At 41.3% G+C, this 15820-nt stretch overlaps 1 protein-coding gene across 1 annotated transcript in view; it reads right to left on the bottom strand.

Moving 5' to 3' along the window:
- CPSF3 (cleavage and polyadenylation specific factor 3) overlaps positions 1-15820 on the bottom strand; it is a 42175-nt gene extending 26355 nt beyond the window's left edge. The window contains exons 1-7 of the mRNA XM_082642052.1: positions 15643-15820; positions 10839-10902; positions 9600-9697; positions 8854-8982; positions 7409-7586; positions 4289-4378; positions 2844-2994 (exon numbers count right to left, since the gene is read on the bottom strand). Of these exons, the coding sequence (XP_082498178.1) occupies positions 2844-2994; positions 4289-4378; positions 7409-7586; positions 8854-8982; positions 9600-9697; positions 10839-10902; positions 15643-15692 (760 nt within the window). The 5' untranslated portion in view covers positions 15693-15820. The remainder of the gene's footprint in view (positions 1-2843; positions 2995-4288; positions 4379-7408; positions 7587-8853; positions 8983-9599; positions 9698-10838; positions 10903-15642) is intronic.

Genomic DNA, 15820 nt, shown 5'->3' with positions numbered 1-15820 from the left:
TGGGTTGTTGGTTTTTTTGATATTGATTTGCATGAGCTGTCTGTATATTTTGGAAATTAAGCCCTTGTCGGTCGCATCATTTGCAAATATTTTCTCCCAGTCCGTATAGGTAGTCCTCTCACAAAACCTATTTCTAAGTATTAACGCATGACCTAAAAAGAATGTTGTGATCATAGTCCCAAACGTGGAGGCTTTTAAAAATAATTCGGTAGCAGTTTATGCTGAATAACAGACCATAACTTATTACTCCAGAGAGACACTAAATTCTGTGATGGTTTTAAATAAAAATGTTTTATTAATATTTCATATAGACTTACTGATATTAGACACTTTGTAATTAGGCTTTACTAATTACAAGACAGGACCACCAAAGGAGTTAAAACCGATTTTGAACACAAAAATGTCACATTACTGTGTGCCTATATTTTTAGAAAACTGCTAACCAGTTTCTGATAATTATTGAAAACAGTGGGCAACATACCTTCAAAAGAAGGCTTGTTTTCATTGAAAATCCTCATTAAATCCCAAAATATTATGAAGGTAGTATGGCCAAGACATCATTCATTCTACTAGGTACACCTGCATTTAGGAAATTTATTAAATGTCTAGTATGCAATTTACATATATTATTCCTATTTTCAAAACAAATTTATGAAGACTTATTTCCATCTTATAGATTAGGAAGCTGAGGCTAATAAAGGTTGAAAAGTGTGGGAATGTTCTTTTTCCACTTGATTTATAAGTGAAAACTCTATATAAGGACAGGGACTTTTCCTGTCATGCATATTACAAATACATTTCCTGCGTTGCCCTCTGGTTTAATTGGTCATGTTCTTTTAGATGTAATTAAAATTTTTAATGGTATCCATGTTTTCATATATACTCTCATGATTTCTCAAATACCTTGCAAAGTATGTTACATCCCATGATCACATCACAGTCTCCTATTTTTTTGGTGTATTTTTAAGAAAAAAATTTAAATGTTAAAAAAAGTTGAATAACTTGCCCAGGGTCATATGGTTAGATCACAGGTGAGATCTGAAACCAATGGCTTGCACAGTTATCCTCCTCCTATTACAGCACAAGGAGGATTTAAGGGACAAGGAGCAACCAAGTGCATAGAGCAGTCCTGGTTCATAAAAGGAATCATACTATACTTGATAGTAGGGTTGTCAGATAAAAACAGCAAACGCCCAATTAAACTTGAATTTCAGACAAAAGATTTTTAGTATAATAATATATATTAAATATTTGACATACCTAGGCTAAAATATTATTATTTATCTGAAATTAAAATTCAACTGGTGTCCTGTATGTTTTGTTTTTTTTGTTTTGTTTTGTTTTGTTTTTGTGGTACGTGGGCCTCTCACTGTCGCGGCCTCTCCCATTGTGGAGCACAGGCTCCGGATGTGCAGGCTCAGCGGCCATGGCTCACGGGCCCAGCCGCTCTGCGGCATGTGGGATCCTCCTGGACCGGGGCACGAACCCGTGTCCCCTGCATCGGCAGGCGGACTCTCAACCACTGTGCCACCAGGGAAGCCCGTCCTGTATGTTTATTTGCTAGATCTGGCAACCCAATTTGATGGTGACAACATGGTTTCACTCTCTTAATTTCTTCTGCTCCTCAGATTACTTTGTTATGGAGACTTTTCATTTCAAGACTTCTATAAGGACAAATGTGACCTGCAGTTTGAAAGAAGAACCAAGAGAAAACGGACTGGCTTAGGCTTTAGAATATTTAGCTTCTACTAAGTCCTGTCTCTCTCGGATTTGCTTTTGATCTGAGGTCATTTATTCTTTTTCCCTTGTTTTCCTTTTCAGTGTAACAGGGATAGTATTTATCCCTGTCATTGTACAGAGAGAAGAACTCAGAGTAAGAGCTCAAGATCATTTCTAGTTCTTCACATTGAAGATATATACGTACGAGGCACTTATCAGTCATTCTTTAAGAAGAGTGTGTTCCCCAGAAAATAATCACAGAATGTTAAAAAGGGTCATTAAATACAAATATACACAAAAAGTAACACCTACTGTTCCTCTTATTACAAAAAGTTACACATGCTCATTGAAGTATTTGGAAAACGGAGAAGAGCAGAAAATGAAAAAGAAATCATCCACTTTCTCACTATCCAGATTTAACATCTGGGTATCTTTAAATGTCTTTCCAGTCATTTGTGTGTTTTTTACCTAACTAGGATCAGCGTTCACAGTTTTGGATCCTATTTTTTTGGTCCACTTAATATATTACGTAAAAATACGTAATGACTCATTTGAAACATGATTTTTTCCTACAACATATTTACTAACATAATATTTACTTAAAAATATTTAGAATTATGAATTGTCTTACTTACAAAATTTTCTGTGTATTTATTTCCCAGAAGTTGAACTGCTGGGTCAAAGGGTAGCATGTTTTTAAGACTTCTGATGCTGATGGTACACAATTCATATTCCAGTAGCACTGTATGAGACTCACCATTGCTCTGGGCTCTTTCTGGCACCAAGTCCCTATTCTTAAATACAGAAACTGCAGCCCAAAAGGGTAGAATGAGCTATCCAAGGACATGCAACTATCTTGATACAACTGCACTGTAAGATTTTTTTTTTTTTTGCGGTACGCGGGCCTCTCACTGCTGTGGCCTCTGGAGCACAGGCTCCGGATGCGCAGGCTCAGCGGCCATGGCTCACGGGCCCAGCCGCTCTGCGGCATGTGGGATCTTCCCGGACCGGGACACGAACCTGTGTCCCCTGCATCGGCAGGCGGGCTCTCAACCACTGCGCCACCAGGGAAGCCCGCACTGTAAGAGTTTGAGACTCTCCCAAGTAAAAAGGAAAAGGCGTACCTAAAATCAAGAGGAGCTCCTGAGCCCTTCCCAGAGCGAAGACAGGAATGAGACCTCTGCCCCCTCGGTTCACAATATCGTGAACAGTGTTACAGAACCTTGCCTCTCGCTCTTCTCGCTTCTCGTGGATATGGGTTCCGTAAGTGGATTCCTAAAGAACATATCAGAGGTGTTGAGACCAAGGTTGATAACTCTCATAGAATACACAAGTTAAACATCAATGAAATGCAGAAGCAAAGTGACCTATTTCTCTATTAATATGCCATTTACTTGAACATGTATTGTCAGAACACCAGCTGGAAAGAAGAACAGATACAGAAGTTAGAATTCACATCTAAGTAATAAGAACTTGTTAGAAAATGGAATCAGGAAATAGTCCAGAAATGTATGCTCCCTGCTCAAGCTAATTTTGCAATGCCTTTTTTCTCTTTTAAAGCGTTTTGCTTTCCATGGCTGGGGAGAAGGATATGTCTCCCACCTCTGATAAGTCAAAGCTTATAAATCAGAAATAGATTGTTTCTTATAGTTTTGTTTAAGAATATCCCCTAGACCTTACTCTGTGTGGTGCACTGACCAGCAGCGCTGGCATCCCCAAGAGCTTATTGGAAGTGCTGAATCTCAGGCCCCAGCCCAGCCACAATCAGAATTTGTATTTTAACAGCATCACCAGATGATTCATAAGCACATTAAAATTTGAGAAGCACTGCTCTACAGTACCAGAGATAATGAAAATAACTCTTATTCCTGAGGGCTTAAAAAAAACTTCCTTTAATTTAAGGTCAGTTTATATGCCAAGTATACCGTGAGCTGAGCCAACTGAATTTGCTCATGACACACTGCACATGGACAGCAACACGCACCAGTCCCTCACTCTTGGGCAGCTGGGGGATGCCATAGGTGGTGAGGGAGAAACAGACAGCTCTTCTACCTTGAACTAACTATCCTTGATATTCTTATATAAACCATAGGCCCAATGCCCACTTATTAATTTGCCCCTCACCAATCACCCCCTCTCCACCAAAGCTTCCGTGTACAGTTAACATTTTTAAAATTTTTCTGAGACTCGTAACCTAGTAGGCAGGTAGAGCATACACATAAAGTTAGCAGGTGCTACAGGCCAAAAGACAGTTACCATGGCAAAGACAGTGGGGCCGTGCCATTCTACACAACCTTTAAGATACTCGAGAAATTTGAGGTAATCAACCTAAACAAGAATATTCAGGGGACAGCATATCATCTCTGATATTAGACTAGAGTTAATGTATTTAACAGCAAGAAAGTGGAGCTGCACTACAAAGAGAGGCCCCAGAATGAATTTTTAAACTAAAAAACCGGACACATTTATATCTGATCACATATTATGAAAATGAGATCATGATATTTTTTCCCATTAGAAGAATTCTGCTTACATTACACTAATTACAATACAGGGCACTAATACTTACAATGATAAGAATATCAGGTTTAATATTAGGAATTTCAGCTGCCATTAAGTGTCTATCTTCTTGCCTTGAGAAATCACCTGTGTACAAAAGCTGTGAAAAAGATAAAGCCAGAAAGTTAGGATTTTGGAAGGCTTCGTTTTCCTACTATCTTTGGCTCATAAATTCTTTTATTTATTTAGGCTGTGTTGGGTCTTTGTTGCTGCACGCGGGCTTTCTCTAGTTGCAGCGAGCAGGGGCTACTCTTCTTTGCGGTGTGCAGCAGGCTTCTCACTGCGGTGGCTTCTCTTGTTGCGGAGCATAGGCTCTAGGCGCGCAGGCTTCAGTAGTCGCAGCATGTGGGCTCAGTAGTTGTGGCTCATGGGCTCCAGAGCACAGGCTCAGTAGTTGTGGCACACGGGCTTAGTTGCTCCGCGGCATGTGGGATCTTCCCGGACCAGGGCTCAAACCCGTGTCCCCTGCATTGTAAGGCAGGTTCTTTACCACTGGACCACCAGGGAGGTCCCAAACTGATATCTTTTAAAAGCAATTGCTAAGTACTTCTTGAGTAGCTTCAATCCACTGAACAGGAAAGTAGAGATCATCCAATTCAGAGACCTATTTATTTAGGTCTTCTTTAATTTCTCTCAGCAGTATTTCTTCTTTTTATTGGTCAAAAGACTTTATACTCCATTAATATCTAAAAGGACAATTACTGAGTTCCACTTTACTTTCAATATCTTCAGATCCTCTCCGTGTTACACTTCTACAACTAGTCTTCACGTTCTGAAAGTAATGGGAGTTTCATGCCATTTCTAACAGATCATTCAAGTAAAACCAATTATAAAATTACTCATAAGTCTACCAGCTTCCCTGATCACTGTTTTTATTTTTTTGCCACTTCTTGCCAAAGTTTATTTTTTTAACATCTTTATTGGAGTATAATTGCTTTACAATGGTGTGTTAGTTTCTGCTGTATAACAAAGTGAATCAGCTATACATATACATATATCCCCATATCCCTTCCCTCTTGCGTCTCCCTCCCACCCTCCCTATCCTACCCCTCTAGGTGGTCACAAGGCACTGAGCTGATCTCCCTGTGCTATGCAGCTGCTTCCCCCTAGCTATCTATTTCACATTTGGTGGTATATATATGTCCATGCTACTCTCACTTCGTCCCAGCTTACCGTTCCCCCTCCCCATGTCCTCAAGTCCATTCCCTATGTCTGTGTCTGTATTCCTGTCCTGTCCCTAGGTTCATCGGAACAATTTTTTTTTTTAAGATTCCATATATGTTAGCATACGGTTTTTGTTTTTCTCTTACTTCACTCTGTATGACAGACTCTAGATCCATCCACCTCACTACAGATAACTCAATTTCGCTTCTTTTTATGGCTGAGTAATATTCCATTGTATATATGTGCCACATCTTCTTTATCCATTCATCTGTCGATGGGACACTTAGGTTGCTTCCATGTCCTGCCTATTGTAAATAGTTCAGCTCATAAATTCTTGAAAGTGAGGTTCAATAGAAAAAAATGGCCTATAACTGATGAATTTAGATGCAGTGCTTGTGTCTAATTCAAAATGTGTAAAGTAATTCAGTCATAAACCATCCAGTGTTTCAATTATTAAATCTAACTAATGGGAATAATATATTCCAAGAATCAGCCCACAAAGATAACCTCTATATTAATGAACTTGAGACATATTCTCAGTATCTTAGAGAAAAAGGTCATGATGATGAGGAAAGAAATCTACTGAGGTATATGGAAAACCTATCTAGATAGAAGATAAAATCCTATCTCCAACAAATTTCATCAAATTTGAAATGCGACTTTAGATTTGCATTTGTGCTATTTTCTGCTTATTTTATGTATTTCTGAGCAAGCAGCAAGAATAAATGGTTTAGCAGTATGTAGTACAAGTCATTGTGTAAAAATTTCAAACAATGAGCAGCTACAAAAAATTTAGAACACTATTACACTATAGCACTGGTTCCCGACTCTGGCTGCACATAAGAATCACCTAGAGGGAATTCCCTGGCAGTCCAGTGGTTAGAAACTCCAAGCTTTCACTGCCGAGGGCCCGGGTTCAATCCCTGGTCGGGGAACTAAGATCCCACAAGCCTTGCCATGCAGCCAAAAAGAAAAATCACCTAGAGAACTTAAAAATAAAAGGCCAAGGTTATTCGCTCAGATTCACTGGTATTTTTTTTTAATTTTATTTCTGTAAAATTTTATTTATTTTTGGCTGCGATGGATCATCGTTGCTGCGCGTGGCTTTCTCTAATTGCAGCGAGCAGGGCCTACTCTTCATCGCGGTGCACGGGCTTCTCATTGCGGTGGCTTCTCTTGTTGCGGAGCACGGGCTCTAGGCGGACAGGCTTCAGTAGTTATGGCACGTGGACTCAGTAGTTGTAGCTCACGGGCTTTAGAGCGCAGGCTCAGCAGTTGTGGCACATGGGCTTAGTTGCTCCGTGGCACGTGGGATCTTCACGGACCAGGGATGGAACCCGTGTCCCCTGCATTGGCAGGCGGATTGTTAACCACTGCGCCACCAGGGAAGTCCTTCACTGGTATTTTAGAAAGCTCCCTAAGTGATTCTAATGTGCAGCCAGAGTTGAGAACTGGTGCACAAGTGAGTCCTGAAATCCATTAGTCCACCTACATTTTTGTCAAGTTTTTCAAGACTTCCATCAATCTTTTTCATCAAAGATGGCTGGGAAGATCCTTTCTGATTAACCTCTTTCACTCACGCAGTCTACCCTCTTTAGGGGTTTATATGTGAATCCCAGAACATCAAGAGGACATGAATGCCAAAACGTATTTCAATGTTAAATAGATGCAGCCACAAAGAAGGCTCTTCCCTAAAGAGCTTTCAGTTTTCTAAGGGACACTGAAAAGGAATTAATCCTACGGTAACATGAGGGGACTTTATTGAGATGCTTATCATTCTCTTTTCTTAATCATGATTAGAGAAGTATTATCATGGGGGTATGAACTATGATATTTACAAGGAAAAAGTATCAACTTAATTTTATCTTATGTTTCAGTGTTTTGACGCTTTGCTAGTCTTAGGGAATATTCTTTGAAGCCCTGCACTGACTTCTTGTGAGCAGGAAATTCCCGAGCTAGAGCGTACCTTCACGCCCGCGATCTCAATCATGAACATGGCAGCTCCCAGGACATGGCCTGCATGGTAACACCAAAACTTGATTCCTGCAACTTCCTTCACTTCATGAAAGTTGATGGTTTCAATTTTGTCCATGCTCTCTTCCAAATCTGTCTCAGTATACAGCATGTCGTCTGCTGATATATTACTAAATTTTTAAAGATGCCAACAACAACAAAAATTAACGGTAAGATTTTACGTCTTTGAACTCAAAGAAATTATCTGTGGATGACATATCCATGTATTTCTTAAAATTATACTGTACATATTATGCTATTTAGAATCTCTTGGACCTTTTGTGTATTTTCTTACTCTGCTATGATAATAAAAATGTTCAGTGTCTGTAGCTATAAAGCATGATTTTAAGCAAAGCACAAACAGTAAATTAAGGCAAAGTACCCTTTAGGCTAGTACTTCTCAACCTTTCTTCCTGCCTCAACACTCTGGCGAGATAAATCACTCACATACATTGAACCATGCAGAGTTTTTCACTCTGGGATGTGAAAAGATTTCTCTAGAAAGTCTAACATAAGTGTTCTCCTGAAAATTATGCTAACGTACTTCCAAAAAAGCAAGAGAGAGCAGGGGTTAAGGACACACACTCTGGAGCCAGATTGCTTGGGTCCAAATCCCAGCTTTGTCTCTTACTGTGACCATGACAGGCAAATTACCTAACCTCTCTGTGCCTCAGTCTCATCACCTATAAAATGGGATTCACGACAGAACCTACAGCATGAGGTTGATATGAAGATTAAATGAGTTAACATATATTAAGAACTGAGGGCTGTGCCTGGCACATGGTAAGCATTCTTTAAGTGTTAACCAGTGTAATTATTACTAAGGATAACTGTTCCATTCTTCTGTATTTATATAGAAGAATAACAAATCGCATCTTAGCTACCCTTGGAATATACATATTAAACAGTAAACTTCTGAAGGCTAATCATTTGTGCTACAGGTATCATAAAAATGCTTCAAACTTTCTGGTAAAGGAGTAGATTTTCCTCTTGCAACTGGAAAAAACTTCTCCAGAGAACTTTTTCACTTAAGATAGTCAATTTGCTTAGATCAAATCATCCAGAAAAAGATTTCAGTATACAGCATTGTAAAATGTATCATTTTAAATTTTAATAAAATTATGAAATTCTATTTATAGAATATTGCTATCATACCTTATAACTCACCTACATTACAAAGATTTAAAACGATGCAAAAACTACATAAAGACTTTAAGGCCAAGGAGGTGTTGGGGACACAACAGGTATTTGATGAGCTGTTATGATGAATGACTAAGTTAATGACAGCCTTGTGAACAGAGAGAAAACATCTCATTTCAAACACAAAATGGTCTATATCTTGAACCGTATGTACTGTGTAGGACCAAGGGCATGTAGAAATCTAAAAAAGTAATTTACCTAACTTTGACATAATCTGAAAGAAGCCATCTATAAATAGCTTTTGTGGCATGAGTCATAAATGTTCTTCCTTTGAAACTTGTCTTCTGTAGAAACCAGGGCAAAGCTCCACAGTGATCCAAATGGAAACTTAAAAAGAAACAAAGGACTTCTGTTAGTTCTTAAAATATTATCCATCATGTATTTTATGTAATAAAACTCACTGTACAGAAAAGTTCTATGCAACAATTACATACTGATAACTTTCAGAACACCAAGGATAGGTATGTGCAGAAGGAAGGAATAATGCATCTAGTTCTAGTGTAAGAAAAGGGTATTATAAGTATATTTTAAACATCAAAATGTAGCCAAACCTATTCTCAACAGCTAAAATTATAACAAGCGCTTTAGTGGTATAAAGTTGAAACATGTCACTGTTTATATGTGAAGTTCCCACAGAACAATGTGACAACACAGTGGCCTCAGGAGATATTCTGCAAAAGAGCTTTCTTGGTCTTAAGTTTCACAAGGATCCAAGGCATATGTTACCTTCTTCTCACTCTAGAGATGGGAAAGTAAGTTTTTCATAGTAACCTTCTCTCACCTGTGAGGATGATATGGTGTGTTGTTTTAGACTTAGATGTCTGCAATATAATTCCTAGTAGAAAATACTCTTAAAACACCAGAATCTTAAAATCTGGCAAAGAATGATCTTTACAGTAAAAGTCCTTGAAAAACAGTGTCCTTAATAAAGAAAACAACCTTACTGACTAATTAGTAGGAGATCAATCTCAGCTGGGTCAATTAAATCGATGTAAGGAAGAGCATCCATTCCTTCTAGGCCTGGGTGGATCCCACAGTCCAACTGAAAGAAATAGAAAAAAAGATCATAATCTCCTCCACATTATATTAAAATTCATTCAACAAATAGACAATAATTATAACTGATCCATCACACCATACATAATCAGGATGGACTCTATACATGTGGGAAGCATTTGGAATGCAATTCTTATTAAATGGGCAAATACGCCATTAACTCTAACTTTCCAAACAAATTTAACCATAGCTCACATTTAGAGTCACAGGACACAAACTACAAGACATCTTCTTTCCAGCTACTTTTTGTAGGCACTATAACAACGAATGAACTCTTTTTCAAGAACTTTAATATCAGAAATGGTGAACATTTTTAAAGTTTATAGATTCGCTACTACCAGATGCGACTATTGTGAGAAGACAATGATTAGAAACTGGAAACTTCCCTGATCAGGGCAATTTAAGTATTAGAAGGCAAAATCTGAAGAGTCAGTCATTAATGGGTTATATCCTCATTTTGGTCATATCCTATCAATTAATACAATAAATGACTAAAGAGACGACTGTGTCTGCCATACGCCCGTTCTTTTAAGAGTGGGAGAAACAGAGGAATGGGACCAAAAGGCCACGATAAGCCACTGCACCGCCTTCCTAACGAGGACCACAGAGACCATCTCTTCTAGTCCCTCCACCTCTCAGTCAAGGAAATGGGCTGAGAGGAGAGACTGACTTGCCCAAGGCCAGGTGTCCTAGTGCTAACTTAGGTACCTAAGCTGCCAGACCAGGGCCCTACTGTCACACTGCACGGGGGTGGCTGGAGCTCTGCATGTGTTCAGGTGGCCAGTTTCTTGGGGTCTCCCACTGGGGGTGGGGCAGTTAGGTTGGCCACACCTTCAGGAACGGAAGAGGGACTTTGAAGATACAAAAGATCAGGAGATCCAGTTGACAATTTTACAATCTTAGAATATATTTTCTCAGTTTACTTAATGTTTTGTCAAATTACTAAGTGGAAGGTGCACTAGTTTTCCACATTAACATTTTACATAGATGACCTATACCAACTATGACATTATTCTGGGAGCTAAACAGATAACTACTGAACTAGAAAAAATTACCAAACTAGAAAAGACCAAGCACCCGAGGCAGACAGGAACATACTGTTAACCGGACTACAAAATAATAATTACCATTATTTTTCTTCCCTTGAACTCCAGAATAATACATGATCTTCCCACTTCTTGCCCAGCTCCACTGTAAACATTCAAAGGAAGAAATAAAAATGACTGAAAAACAATCAAAATAAAGCCCAATAAATTCAAACTCTTTTACAACTTAAACTATGTTCCATCTGATGCCAGCACTCACTTGAGGCAGATAGAAGTTCCACAAAGTTACAAAGATAGCAAAGAACAGCGTCAATGTGGGAAAAGATGAAAAGTGACCTTTGGGAGTTCAAGGATCTTTCAGTTGTTAAAATTGTGAGAGAAGCTGGTATAGATCTGAGAAGCCCAAAGGTTAAATCCAACCTTCTGAATGTTACGGTTAAACTGTGATGTACTCAACGTGTAAACTAGCAGTGATTCAGATTATTTAATAAGACTTTTGAATTAGTACTTAAGTAAAAACCCATCAGCACTTTAAAATTCTTTCATTTTCTTTAAGATGAAAATATGCATTTACCAAATAGCTTAAATTTAAATAGACTTATCTTATTCATACCTGTGAATCTCATTCCCTTTTCCTTTTACTTTCTGTTGTTTCAGTATATTTGATACCAAGTACTTCAAACTAATTTCCTTTCTTCTTAAATTAATGAAACAGCCTTACTTTCCAATTCCCGCAAGACTTTAAGTTAACCTTCGCCTGCTTTTCCAACCCCTCCCCTTCTCTGACTGCCTCTCCCCACCCATTCTAGCTCATGATTCACCCACTCATTCAAGATCAAGCAGCTTTTTGTGTGTGTGTGTGTGTGGCTGCACTGTGAGGCTTTCAGGATCTTAGTTCCCTGACCAGGGATTGAACCCGGGGCCACGGCAGTGGAAGTACAGAGTCCTAACCACTGGCAGCTTCTATTTGCCAAGCACTGTATTAAGTGTCTAGAATATGGAAAGGCCTAATACCAAGACCCTGAGCACAAGGAACGCATAGGCTACTAGGAGACAGACATGAGATGGATGCATCCTCAAACTGAGATCCTACTTCAGAGCAGGACAAAGACAATCAGACCACCACAGAGCTGCTGTGAATTCCTGGCCTTCCACTTTAACTGGCCCCCTGCGCTCCCTCTTAAGTGTCCCTAACTCAAGTTTTCTCCTACAGTTAGTGTGGCAACTATTTCAACCTTTCTCCCCGTTCCTAAATTTTCCAACCCTCTATGCTAACCTTCACTCGAGGCACGGCTTTCTCTGCATCAAAAAATTGTACAGTTCAGCTGTCAATTTCCTCAACTTACCAACCCACCCGCATCTTTCTCTCCTTCCATTTCTCCTGTAATGGAGAACAGACCTCTTTCTCTAAGGCTAATCCTTTCACCATGGTTCTACACTGTGCACACTCTCTCCTTCTGAGGAACTGACCCCTGCCTGCTACATCACTGGCTTTTCCCTCACCAACCGCATTTAAACATGCCACAGTCATGCTCATCCCCAAATGAAAATCCCTTAATTCTAATCTCCTTTAGTCTCCCTGCCTGCCTCCTAAAAGCTGCGTACACTCTCTGCCTCTATTTCCTCACCTCCACTTACTCAATTCACTGCAATCTGGCTTTTTACCAACCGTTCTTCGGAAACACTCCCTGCAGAACAGCTCTTTGTTGCTAAGTGCAAAAAGCCCCTCTTTCAGTTCTCATCTCACTGTTCTCCCGGCAGCACGTCATCCCTCCTGCTCTGACTTCACGCTTTCACCCTGTCCTACTGGTTTTCCGCCTTAGTTTCCTTTGCTCAGCTGCCTCTGCTCATCCGTCAAATGCTGTTATTCCAAGGGTTCTCTCCTTGGTCGTCTTCTCAGTCTTCCTGATCTTCACTCTCACATTTTTAACATGCTGAGGACTTCCAAGTTTGTATTGGTAGCCAGATTGTCCTCCTGAATTCCAGACCTCTAACAGTCAGTCACCTAGCGTGGGTATCTCTCCTGGGACATCCACAGGCACCTTATATTCAAATATGCCAAACAAGTTTGCACCTCAGGTCCCTTGCCCTTGCTCTTCTTTCTTTCTGGAATGTTCTGCCCTCAGATATTGACATAATTGGCTCCTGTGTATCATCTGGGTCTCAGTTCAACTGTCACCCCCTCATCTGCCCTTCACAACATTCTATAATAACACTTAAAACTACATGAAGTTATTGTATCTACTTCTTTATGGCTTTTCTAACTATTAAAATGAGAGTTCCATAACAGCAGAGGCGTTGTCTATTTCATTCACCGATGTATAGCTAGCTACACTGCCTGACACGCAGTAAACCTCAAGAAATACCTATTGTGGGAATTCCCTTGTGGTCCAGTGGTTAGGACTCTGTGCTTTCACTACTGAGGGCATGGGTGCAATCTCTGGTCGGGGAACTAAGATCCCACAAGCCGCAGCGCGGCCAGGGAAAAAAAAAAAAAAAGAATTAAAGAAATACCTATTGAATGAGTAAAAACTCCCAAATTATGAACCTTGGAAACATTATGCTAAGTGAAAGAAGCCGGTAACAAAAGGTTACATCTTGTAACCCATTTATATGAAATGTCCAAAAGAAGATAATCTGTAGAAATGGAAAGTAGATTAGTGGTGGCCTAGGGCTGGGGAAGTTGGAGGTAAATGGATATATAAGGGCTTCTTTTCGGAATGATGAAAATGTTCTGGAATTAGACAGTGGGGATAGTTGTAAAACTCTGTATGTATTAAAACCCATTGAACTGTACACTTTAAATGAGTGTGTTGATGTGAATTCAATCTCAATAAGGCTGTTATAAAACAATAAAACTCCCAAAGTTACTCCAGACCTGCCCCATCTCCTGTACTCCTGGAGTGAATAACACAACCATTTACCAGCTGTCCTACCTAGGAGTCCGTGTCGTCCTAACACTCCTCTCTACATTGCCTTTCCTCCCACAACGGCCCCTTACAATACATCTGATAGGTTACAAAGTTCTAAAGATTTCACTTCTTTACTCTGTCCAATCCATTGCTGCTCATTTCACTCACTCTAAGCTCTCACGGCTTCATCACTTGGTTTACTTTAATATCTTCCCACTGGATTCTCTCCACTTAATACACCCCCCCCTTTTTTTTTGGCCGTACCACGTGGCATGCGGGATCTTAGCTCCTCCAACCAGGGTTGGAGCCTGTGTCCCCTGCCGTGGAAGCTCGGAGTCTTAACCGCTGGACGGCCAGGGAAGTCCCTTGATCCACTCTTTTATTCATTTGCTACACTGCTGCCAGGAGCATCTTCGATCTTCCTAAAACATCATTTCCACCACATCCTATCCTTGCTTAAGATCCTTCCTTGGCTTTCTATAACTGGCGATAAAGACCCCAAATCCTTACACAATGTCCTTCATAAGCTGGACCCTGACAGCCTCTACCATCTCATCTGCTAATCTTCTAGCCGCAGCCATGGGGAGACTGGCCACAAACAGAGCCCTCTCATTTTCACACGTGCCACTTCCTCGGCCTGGAGCGTCCTTGCCCACACTTCAGCTGTCTTTAATTCCTACTCATTCTTTAGGCCTCAGCTCGTATCATAATGTCCAGGATGCATGAGGTGGCATTCTCCTCTCTGCTGGAAATCCCTTTTGCATGCTCACGGCCTTCGTGTACTCACGGCCTATCTGTACTCTTACAGTAGTCACCATTGACTGAGCACCTACTGTGAGCTTTACTCGCTTTCCTCTGCACAGTTAAGTACTGCTATACTATTTCCACATGAGGAAATGGGTTCAGTGAGGTTGCTGTCCTGGCAATCGACAGCGCACAGATAGGACTTCAGGTCCGACCCCAAAGGGACGGTCTGCTATTCCTCCAAACTATCTTTCCAGTACTTTTCATGCGGCGCTGCAGCTCCCTCCAAAAGGGTGAATCCAGTTAACTCAGCCCTCTGTCTTATTTGTATCCCTAGGGCCCAGTGTGGCCTTGACACTTGCTCAGTGTTTGCTGAGCTCAGGAAGAGAGGACAGGTGTGAACTGAGCAGCGGCAAACTTGGGGTACGTCCCCAGTAGGTGCTCAAGGAGTCCTTACTAAGTGAACATGTAAAGGAAATACTTTCTGCCTTTTGAAAAAGGCACGTGTTCATGTGGTGCTGACTCATTTCTGACAGTGAGCATGTTTGTGGATTCTAGCTGCTCACTTACAGAGTAAGTTCCTCCACATTTATATTTCCCTTTCTAAGCAGCATTCCAGATCTGTAAGGTGCTTCTCTGACAGAAGGCCATTTCCAGTGAAAGGCCAGCCCTCTCCTGGTCAGTCAGGGGCTGCGATTTTGTCCTTAACACCTCGGCTTTTTCTTCCCTCCCACTTTCTACCCTCCTTACTCTCCCAAAGTTGGAGCTCTGAATGGAGCTCACAGCGAGTCCCTAATTTACTTCCTTTCCCATCTTGGCAAATACCAAGTTCTGGAGGTAGCAGGTTAGTTCTTCCTCGCACTGCCACAGTCTTATCCAGGTCCTCCTCTCATCCTGCCATCCTCGGCGTCACCGGTTCCCTCAGAGCTTGTCACTCTTTGGCGAACAAGAAAGCGCCCAGCGGCCCCACAGACCTTCTTTCCCCGCCCCCCAACTCCACATACTCTCCTCCCTTGGAAAAAGCAAAATCCCATGAAACCGAGCAGGCCCCTTCCGATCCACAGTTCTCCAAAGCCCTGCATCCGAAGGCCTGGCCCGCAACTGCGGACCAAGGGACCAAGGGCCGACTGCAGAGGCGCGCCGGCTGCGGCCGACTGAGGAGCCCAACCACCCGGGTACCCTCCTCGCCTCACAACCCGTGGCTTCCTTCCCTCTCGCTGGTCCCTTACAGGGGTCGAATCAGCAGCTGGTCACTCTCCTCTGCGGGAATCGCAGACATCTGCAAACGGGGACGAGGAACAGGTTGCGGGAGGCTTTCTAAATTGGAAGAGCAGCCACAGGGAACCCAAAAGGAAGGTCGCCGTCCACCGAGAGCACAACTTCCGGCGCCCGGGCGTCCGCCAGACT

This window comes from Mesoplodon mirus (assembly GCF_964341445.2).
Source record: "Mesoplodon mirus genome assembly, chromosome: 14".
In the NCBI taxonomy this organism is placed as follows: domain Eukaryota; kingdom Metazoa; phylum Chordata; class Mammalia; order Artiodactyla; family Ziphiidae; genus Mesoplodon; species Mesoplodon mirus.
This window is presented reverse-complemented; position numbering and strand designations above follow the sequence as displayed.